Source organism: Glossina fuscipes, unplaced genomic scaffold (assembly GCF_014805625.2).
Source record: "Glossina fuscipes isolate IAEA_lab_2018 unplaced genomic scaffold, Yale_Gfus_2 2, whole genome shotgun sequence".
NCBI lineage: Eukaryota > Metazoa > Arthropoda > Insecta > Diptera > Glossinidae > Glossina > Glossina fuscipes.
Window position 1 is genome coordinate 27,528,441 of NW_023998416.1, and position 10,621 is coordinate 27,539,061.

The window sequence follows — 10,621 nt, forward strand, 5'->3', positions numbered from 1 at the left end:
CAATTTGATATTGAATTGTATATATCGTTGAAACGATTTACCTTGAAAGTCATCTAGCCAGGCTGGTTGCATGTGATGTTCGGTGGCCAGGACTCCCGTATTTAAGAAAACCAAAATGATAATTAACCAATAAAAAGCTTGAGATTTTACGGTTTTACGACAAGCCCGACGTAAACGACGATTGACACGATCCAAGTCTTTTTTCTTTTTCGAAAACCATGATTCACTTGTTTGAACTTCGAAGCAAGTATTATCGCCAATTTGATCAACAGTATCGATTTCATTATTTGCTTTCACTGGTTTTGACTCAGATAGTAATTGGCCGTCAGCTTCAGGTTCAATATCTTCAGCCTGTGTTATCCAATCCAAATAGCCTTTAAGATCGTCTTCAATTTGCTGCTTTTCACGTAATTTCTGAAAATCACCGCGATTTTTCGCTTTTGTCCGTTCTTTAGAGAATTCGCCAGATAAAACGCCCAATATTAGATTCATAACAAAAAAAGCTCCCAATATGACCATCGAAACAAAATAAATCCATTGCCAAGATGAGCCCATCGCGTCTTGAATGTCATATAGCACATCTGTCCAGCCTTCCAAGGTAACACATTGGAAGACCGTTAGCATGGCCAAGCCAAAGTTATCAAAGTTGGTTATACCCCAATTCGGACCAACCCAATCGTCATAGCAAATGAAGCCCTCTGGACATTGAAAACCCGCACCACATGGATGCAAATCATCCGCATCGTTCAGATACTCACCTACATTCAAACATATATACATTAACTTTAGCAGTTCATTTGTACCGTATGCTAAGTAAAGATAAAAATACATTTACATACCAGTGAGTGGATCACGGCAAGTTCTATTCAATTTGCCACTAAACAATTCTAGACCGATTATGGCATAAATAATTATAACAAACAATACCAAGAGAGCTATATGCAAAAGCGGTATCATTGCGCGCAAAATTGAATTCAATACGACTTGTAAGCCTAAAAAGTAATTTTATAAAGAGAGGGAAAAAATGAATCTTCAAATTACAACACTTACTGGGTACACCAGAAACTAAACGAAGAGGACGCAATACACGAAAAGCTCTCAGCGCTTTCACATCAAAACCATCTTTCATTAAGTTGGATAAAGCCGTACTTATCATGCTTCATAAATATAGAAATAAAATGATTTAAGTTTTCCTCTCCTGTAGCTTGTCTTCTAATGCAGCTTACCCGATGACAACGATGAAGAAATCCAAAAAATTCCAAGCATTACGCAGATATGAACCACTGTGTAAACAAAATCCATAAGCTATAATTTTCATTACGCACTCGAAGGTAAAGATTACAAGGAACACGGCTTCAACATGTTCCTATAAAAGAAATTCAAAACAAACTTTTTTCTTTTCAACATATTGAGTTCTCTACCAACCAGTATCTGATTTGTCTCATTGGAATCACCAAACGGGTATGGAGTATAAACAGCTAAAGCTACACAATTAGCTCCGATTGTTAACAGAATGAAATATTCGAAGAGTCTTAGTTGAGACAAAAAATTCAAATTAAGGAAAATCATAATAAACAACTTTTCCTACTAAGTAATTCATAGTCAAATCCTTATTTTACCGTGGATGGACAAGAAGCAGTTTATTTACATACAAGCGATGAGTCAAAATTAAGTCTGCGGATTACCTAGACAACATAGCGACCTTCAAAACAAGTGAGAACTTTATAGTCAGGTAAGGCCGACCATTAAATACACTACACCATATTGTCTAACACAATTCTTATTCTTATTATAGAACACAAAAATTATTCATGTGCGTATTTATGGGGAAGCGGGTCCAAAACCCAATCTAATGTAGAACAAGTTTAATCCTTACCTAGGGCAGGATCCAAAAGTAGGCGTAGATGGTCCGAATTTTGTAGAGTTCATTTTAGTATGAAATTACTATCATGGATCAATTTTCATCACTACATATTAAAATGTAGACTTTTCTGCTCTACAAGGGATCAATTTTCGTGAAAGTCTTTATTAGGGCAGGATCCAAAGAATAGGCCGACAAGGTCCAAATTTCGTACAGTTTTTATAATAAATTACTATTATGATATAATTTTCAATATGAAGCTTGTTGTCGCATAAACTTCAGTTTTCCTTATATGAGAGGGGTTCAAAAATTTTTCCAACCGTTCAGTGATCCAAATAACGATACGATTCGCTATGACCGAAAATTCGTTTTTGCGTCAATCATTTTTAACATTTGCAAAAATATTTAAGCAGAAAGACATCTAACCCAACTACATTTACGCTAAACCTGTTTAGCAATTGCGATCAATTTAAAAAGAGTACATAATCAAGCGAATTGGGTCAATAGAAAGTTCCTTTAAATGGTCAAAGGAAACTAAATCTCCCAAAGCAGCCATCTATCAGCGTCAGTTAGGCCAATAAAATACTTAGAGAATTTTATTCAAGGATACTTTGAATCAACGATGCCAATGCAAAAAGCGCGCAAAGGATTCTTAATACCCAAGCAAAATAAAGCTCGTTCCGGTCTATCGGGTTGTTGTTTACAAACTCGTGGTCGTTGTGGTTGCTTCTGTGTGGTAGTTCCAGTTGCTGATTTTGGCGGATAAGGGCTAGCAGCGTTGGCCCCAACCTTGTTAACACCGTTAACTTTCTCCTGAATATTGACTGCTTCATCGGTTACTGAAAAAAATATGAGAAAATTTCATTCTAACTGCGTTTTTAGATCAGATAATTCGCTTACTATAGGTGCTCTTGTTCCAGGCTTGACGATGATACTGATATTCCGTGCCATTCTTTGCACTGATAGTACCCGAAGTAGGTGACACGAAACTGTCTGCAAAATTCGGCACTGGAGTATTGAAATTATCCGACGAATAATTGCTACTATTAGCGAAATCTTTGCGCCTTAATGCCGCAATTTTCCGCATTTGATTATGCTGCAAAAAGTCATGAACTTGTTGGCGACGAGATTCTGAGTCATCGATTGTTAGCTGATTCAGAGCTCCCTGATTTTCCGATATATTATTTTCATTGAATACAGATTTTTGAACATTGTTGTTGGTAGTGTAACATTTTTGATCGCGTCTCTTAGCTTTATAGTCCGGACGATGTGATTCGCTCAAATCGTGACAATTGGCGGCATTGATTGGATATAATTTATCATCCAGCAACGGTACAGAGGATTCAGTTGCCCCAAAATTCCTCTGATTAGACGTCCCAATACAACCAGTGCCATTACTACTGCCCGCTAGACTTGGTGAGCCGCCGCTGGTGCAATCGTCGGTGCCCGAACTGACCACCAAACCCACACCAAATCCTTCGTATTGTGTACTATTCTCTCCAGTGATGTCACAATTACAGCTGTTACTACTGCTACAACTGCTACAATAGCTATGCCGTTTATCCCCAACAACGCTGCTGCTTTCGTTGCCAACATTTACTGGTAAACTGTCGTCAATTTGAACTGTAACCGAGAAAGCATAAGGATTCGAAGCTTTTGAGTTTGAATTCATAGGCACTGCTTGGCATCCAGCGCTCGACTCTCTTCTCTTATTCGCTGATTTTTGTAAAGGTTCTTCACTCTGGACAGTTTTCACTGTTTCATTTAAACCTTCGCCTAAATTATCGCAACTAATGCGTTGAGTGCTTATTAAGGATTGTCGCCTTTTTCGACAAGATACTCGCTTATTATTATGCTCGAAATTTTCATGATCCTCTTTGAATTCCTCGTCTTGGACGTGATTATTTTTACTATCATTGCTGCTTAAATTTTTTAAAGTTAATAACTGTTGTTGACGTTTCTTATTGTGAGCTTTATGGATTTGGCCATTATTATGGGAAATTCCGGCTTGCGTTGAAGTCGATGAAATGTTTTTTATTGTTGCCGCAGCAACCGTTGTTGTAGATTCTGGAACACTTTCTAAATCGTCCTTTGAAACCTTTGATCCTTTTAAAGGATTCATAAATAATTTCTCATCGCCGGTCAACTTGCATTCAATTCGATCGCTATTCATTGGTTCATCCTCAGAATCAGTAGCCAGACTTTGCTGCAGACGTTTTGATTCGTGTTCGCCGAATTGTCCCTTATTTTTACTAAATTTTAAGCGTTTCAAATGAAGTCGCCTAAAAACAAACAAGAGAAATATTGTTTAGGTAAACTTTTTTCATTTAATCTTTTAAGAAACATTTTAAGAAGACATTCACGAAACTTAATCTTATCTTGAATATGAAAGGAAAAATCTTTCCACTTTTAAAGGCGAGAAAACGAAAACGCAAATGTTTAGCGGAATAAGCCAAAGTGTGTATCAAAAGGAAGATTATTTTTGATTTCCAATTTTGATCTTGAAAATGTTTTTCATCCTAGTCAGCCGCAAATACCGCTTTAAAGGGTAAGATCATTGAAAAGTTTTCGGCAAAAAAATGCTTCGGACCATCTAAAATATGTGGAGAAAAATTCATGATCTCACAAAAATTTTTTCTTTGAAATTTTGTGCTTTTTCTGAACGCACTCAGAAAAGACTGCCTTTGTTAAATGCACTTTCGCTAAAAGGTTACTGCCCAATGCCTTATTGATTGATTTCGTTTTTATCTCTTCCACTAACTAGGAAATATATTTGAAAAGTATTTCTGCTGTGTGTGTGTTATTCTGACTTTATCAAGATCTCCTTTTAGTAGATATGGGAGCTGAGAGCAATTCGAAAGCTTTTTCGTTTTTTTTTTTTTGGATGTCGGGTTAAATAATTTTGAGTCATTCCAAAGCTTTGAGTACTTCAGCCAAGAAATTTGTGAGTGAAGTTTTCGTTATTAATTACGAAATCGCCTATGGACTTATAAATTTTCTTTTTTTGTTATTTTCTCTGTCACTTCGCTACATGTATGGTATCAAACATCCTCTTTTGTCTTTGATAGACGCGTAGCAAAAAAGACACCTTTCAGGTAAAATTCATCAGGGAAAAGGTAACAAAGAGGAATATTTAAACTTAGAAGGTCATTTTTGTGGCGGATTATTTACAAAACATTATGGAAATATTGTAAGCCTACTTAAGGATTAATACTTTTTCTCTTATAAGTCTTTTAGTTTATATTTTTGTAAAAAAACTCCTCACTATTATTATAAAGTTCACCTTCAGTAACGCTATTTGAGACGGGTATGCGGGTAAAATGAAAAATATTTACTTACTGCTCATTATTGTTGTCATGGGAAACATTTTGATAAATTAATGGCTGATACTGTGAGTTTTGAATATAGTAAAGCGGTTTCACTTTTTGTTGACTGCAATGGTTCTTATTGTCAAACTCCACTGTATAATATGTAGGCATCAAGGCGGACTTATTGGAAGCTACTTTGGTGGTGTTGCTGGTGGTGTTGGTCGGTGGAAGGAACGAAAGTGATGTTTCTAAAAGTGCTACAGTCTTTTGATTACTTTCTACTGTATCATCACTGACTGTAGTTCTTACTGTTGCTGAAACCTCGAAATCATTATCATCATTATTCTTTGTTGTAAATAAATTTTTACTGCTGCTGCTGCTATTGGCACTAAGTTGCTCTTGTTGGCTATCCTGTTGCTGTTGCTTTTGTTTTTGGCTTGGCTGTTCCCCTTGTTGTGATTCGCTTTGGTGTAACTGTTGTTGTTGTCGTTGCTCTATTTGTAATTGATTATATTGTTCTTGTTTTTGAATAACTTCCTTAACTTTTTCACCTCGTTTTTCGTTCGCTTCTAAATTAAATGAGCGCAATTTTTTGTTGCTGGACGAACTTTCATCATTTCCTTCTTGCGATTGATTTACTAAAATTGATTTAATAGCAAATTTTCGCTGTTGTTGCTGTTGTCGATGATTTTTCTGCTGTTGCTGTTGTTGTTTTTGTTGTTGTTGTTTTTGTTGATCTCCTGATTCCAAGAAAGACATCATACTTTATAAATACGACATCTTGATGTAATTAAAATATTATCGCAATATTTTCAATTCAGTTTTCAATATTCATTAACTTTTTCAAATTTTAAATAAATTTTCCTTAATTTATCTTCTTTTCAAATCTGAGTTTTTGATTATTATATCATTCTTTGTTTTTGTTTTGATTTTCCACTGTTCTAACAAATGTAAACAATACACAACAACCTGAAGGTCATGACTTTTCTTATATCCTTCGCTTGATTCTTCTTTAACAGAAGAAAAGGATAAAATTCGATGACAATCGATAACATAGTCTGTTAATGTCGTTGCAATACAAAACAGCTGTTAATGCCTACATACGCCTATTTACACGGAAACATATGCACATAAACAACGATAAGACACAATTTTTTTTACTTATTTCTTAATTCATTTTTCATCTACCTACACATAAACCTATTAGCGCTTGGAAAATTTGAGTGGACAACAAAAAATCGAATACTAGGAGAGTATTCAAGGAAATATTTTTATCCCATCCTATTAAAGTCCAAGTTAATGCCTAAATAAGCTGATGTGGTGGCACATCAAATGCTTTTCATTTAACAGACACACTTATGATGTCATTCCTTAATTTAATTAATAAATATGAATAAATAAAATTTCAAAGCAACATGAATACACTGAAATTTCTTCTCTAATTAAAATTCATATTGAAATCGAAAAGGAATAGGAGAACACTGCTAATAAAATGAGTAAAGAGGATCTAAAAAATTTTATAAAATATTAATCACAAGTCCCTGAAAGAGATCACAGATAAAGGAGGAAGCGTAGAATGCGTTTTAAATATTCATTTTATCTTATTTTCTTTGCTTTGCTCCCATTTAGTTTTTTCAATTATATTGGCTTTTCTACACCCTCAACGTTGGATTATGTGATTTTTATAATTTTATAAACTTTCTTGTCTTCTTATTTTATTCATTTGAATTTTCATTAAACTCTTACTAAGATTTTATTATTATTATTATTATTACTTTTTGTATTAATTTTTAAAAAATTTTCTTTACTTTTTTCAACCGTTTACGCACAAAAGCCACAAATTATGTTATACTAATAAAATATTGACTTTTCTTATGTCCTTCACGTATAAAATTTTACCCATACATTCAACTAAAAAGGACTACAATCTAACTGATAACACTAACAGTATTCTGTATTAGTATTTGTATATAACAGAATGAAAGATGTGAATGAACCGTTAAACTCGAAAGTACTATAAACATATGTTTTGCCAGATCAGGGCGACTCTTCCATACATACTTCAACCAAATATTTTGAAACATCATTTTAATCAATGAATTTAAGAAAAACGTTTTGTATTTTACGCAAAAAAATAAGTTTTATTTTGAAGACAAAGATACAAGTCATATATTTTAATAGACATAGCAGTTCCTTTCATGTCAAAAAGTTAAAATCGAAAAGATAAACGGGCGTTATGAGCGGGCGCTGTATGGGGAGATGGAGATATAAAGATTATGTTACACTTATAAACACACTAACAATCTTTCCAAAAAGAAACTGTAAAATAATTTTGAAAAATCTTTCACTAACTCGCCTTTGCTTCGTATTAGCAAATACAACAATCTTTCCGCAGAGTTGCAATTTTGTTGCATTTTTTCATTACATTGTTGCATGCACTTCTTGAAAAATGCTGCCCTCTGCAGCTTGTTTTATGTATATACAAATGCCTCCTACAACGTTTACCACAAGATGGAAATTATTTATATACGTTAGGCCGAAGCCTGGCAGACAGGTTGAAATAGCCACTGATGGTGGCCCAAATTCCGTCATTGTCAGTAAGAGTTCGGGAAAACCGGTTGTTTCTTAGGACGCTGGTACTGCCTCTGTATCCGTGTTAGTCGCCAACGACCTGATGGAGAATTTTGTGTGTACCGTGGAGTTTCAACCAAACACTTTTTAACTTAATTTTCAAGCGTCCCGGAAAAGTGCTACAGATACTGTTTTTATTGCTTGGATTCTTTGATTATTATGTCTAACTAGAAAGCATTCGCTCCACAAATTTGTTTTCAACTTATCAGATGTTTTTATAGACAAATTCTCGCCAAATCAAAGCTCGCTACCTGCAAACCATATGATTTTTCTGCTTGTCGGCACTATCCCCCAGAAAGGCAATATCCGCGTCAAGATTGGCGCCTATGGATAACATAAAAAGTTATCTGACTGTAAAAGTCCCTTCTGTCAATTTGAAGCGTGTAAGCATTTTCAAATTGACTCCATGTCAACATACAGCTATGTCGTCTATTAAATTGTCAGTCACAACTGAATAGAAGGAAATTCTGGTAAACAAACCATTGTGGCCAGTTGGTACATTAAAAAAATGATTTCATTCCTTGGGAACACTCAAAAAATAAATGTTTCTTCGGGCTCACCAACACTTATTTACCAAAATGTTAGAGGCCTAAACTCAAAAACTCGCTCTCCTCTCTGAAATCCAGTGAGCGCGGAGTTTTCCTGTTATCTTCCCCGCTTGATATCTACGTAATCGCCTTCAAATTTTAATCAATACGTCGCAAAGTAATTTCAAGTTTTTTCCTTTACTCGAAAAGTTAGCCTTGAGTAGAAAGAGAATTTTCTTGTTTTATTCGTCGTCTACACGTGGGCCTTGAGATTTGTGAGTCAAATAACTGAAAAGAAAGTAAAGTAAAAGTAAAAAGTGACGATTGTTGGCATATCGACACGTCAGTAATAAAATTTTCCTCAAGCGAAAAATATATCACTGCGCTTTCGATTTTTTCTTAGTGATTCGCAGAAACATCAAAATAATTTATCGTTTCTCGGTTAATCCAATATTAGCCTTATTTTTTGCATTTGTATTATGCTTCAATTAAATTGAGTTAAGTGTCACTGTACCTACGCGAAAAGTTCTCCCCAAGCGCAACAATCTAAAGTAAAATTTTATCTCAGCTTCAAATAAAATAGAGACGCCAGAGAAGCTTCCCCGATTTCAAGACTTAAGCGTTATTGAACCGAAAATTGATGGAGAAAGGAATGACGACAAGGAAAGGAAAAGCAATGCGGAAACCGATTCAAGTTGAAGATATCGAACTGACTGAAGAGAGTGAAGAACTCTCAATAACTGAAATTCACCGACTGAAAAATGAAGAAATTGTTGTTATACTATAAGGGCTCCGCGTAATTTTATATTTTCACGTAAGTCTCTTAAGAAAAACAAGATTTTGTGTTGAAGAGCTAGTAAATATAAATACCGCAGACAGGAACACCTAACGTACATATGACCACAATAACAAGTGAGTGTCATTTGCACTCGCGTAATGCTTTTAAGAATTCGAAGATAATTAGCCTTAAATCAATTGACATTGGACCTTGTGTAATTTATCTTTAATTTTAGATGAACTCTACTGGATTCTATATCCTTAAGATCAATAATGAGCAAAGTGCCGAAAGACGACTACGTAATTGGAGGTAACATTTACTGGAGTGCTGCCAGATAGATTGTTCCCTCACCCAATATTTACGCTTGAAAATATTTTAGTATTTAGTATAGTCATAGTTTAATTTGCTATTGATCTTAATATTCAATTGCTATCAATATAGGAAGTTTAAAAATGCACTTTCAAGATAATCGCACTTGCGCCTTTACATACTTTAACTGCTTGACTGTATTTTTATGCAGTATAAGTGCTTGCGGTGTTTTTTTTTTTATGTTTCCGTTGCTGATTGAGGTAGAAAGAAAAGCAAAATAATATTTTTTTTATTTTAAGCCCAAGCTACAATGTGTGAAACAAACAGCAATCACTGCTACTGCCAAAAAATAAGGTTTCTTAACCACTAGACTATACCAAATTTCTGATTACATGTCTTTTACTGAAAGAAAAAGAAAAGGGTTGGGAAATGATAAGAAATTTCAATCAAAAAGTTTTAAGAAGATTCATTGGCCATTTCAATGGTATAATGAACTTTGAAGCAAGTTCAATGATGTAAAATATAGACGAGGGATGTAGGGCCATTGTCTTGCAAAGATACATCCGATTTAATGTATCACTATAAGGTGCTCTTTCTTCGCAATCAAATTCCTCCTGCTACTTAAAAGTGTCCAAGCGATTGAAACAGGTATTAGTATAATCCAGATATTTAATGAAATTTTGAATGAAAAATTTCCCCGTCAAACAGCTTTCAATCAGGATTAGCTTAATGAACTATAAAGACAATAGCAACTTAAGTAAGCACCAAAAAGTTGTCAATTATTTAAAGATTCGAGCGGATATGTTCATAGTAACTAAACTAATTAAAATTTCATTTAATTAATTTGATTTTAAAATTTTTTTAAAACATTTTATTTCATTAAATAATTTTGATTAATGTATGCAGCACCAAGTATTTAAAGCTAATTTATTAAAATAAAATAAAAGAATCATGTGCTATCTATCCACTTGTATTTGCCGTTTTTCAATGATTCGAATTCGCGTGAACGAACTTAACTATTACTATACCCTTTTAACCGTCCTTATATCTCTACCTCATTTCGTTTTTCTCAATGATTGTATGGATTGGTTTATAATTGCTTTAATTCTTTGCTATGTTTACATTTAGATCTGCTAGGTTTACTATAAGGTCAAAACAATAATTTAGAAATTATTACAGCATTTATGCGCAGACTTTATCTACTTAC

At 34.2% G+C, this 10,621-nt stretch overlaps 1 protein-coding gene across 4 annotated transcripts in view; it reads right to left on the minus strand.

Moving 5' to 3' along the window:
- The window catches only part of LOC119634168 (muscle calcium channel subunit alpha-1-like), a 33,070-nt gene extending 27,045 nt beyond the window's left edge, over window positions 1-6,025 (minus strand). For all 4 annotated transcript variants that reach the window (XM_038028173.1, XM_038028172.1, XM_038028171.1 and 1 more), the window contains exons 1-8: window positions 5,201-6,025; window positions 2,762-4,143; window positions 2,472-2,700; window positions 1,426-1,531; window positions 1,227-1,366; window positions 1,051-1,157; window positions 840-992; window positions 42-758 (exon numbers count right to left, since the gene is read on the minus strand). In XM_038028173.1, the coding sequence (XP_037884101.1) occupies window positions 42-758; window positions 840-992; window positions 1,051-1,157; window positions 1,227-1,366; window positions 1,426-1,531; window positions 2,472-2,700; window positions 2,762-4,143; window positions 5,201-5,931 (3,565 nt within the window). In that variant the 5' untranslated portion in view covers window positions 5,932-6,025. The remainder of the gene's footprint in view (window positions 1-41; window positions 759-839; window positions 993-1,050; window positions 1,158-1,226; window positions 1,367-1,425; window positions 1,532-2,471; window positions 2,701-2,761; window positions 4,144-5,200) is intronic.
- Between the last annotated feature and the right edge of the window lie 4,596 nt (window positions 6,026-10,621).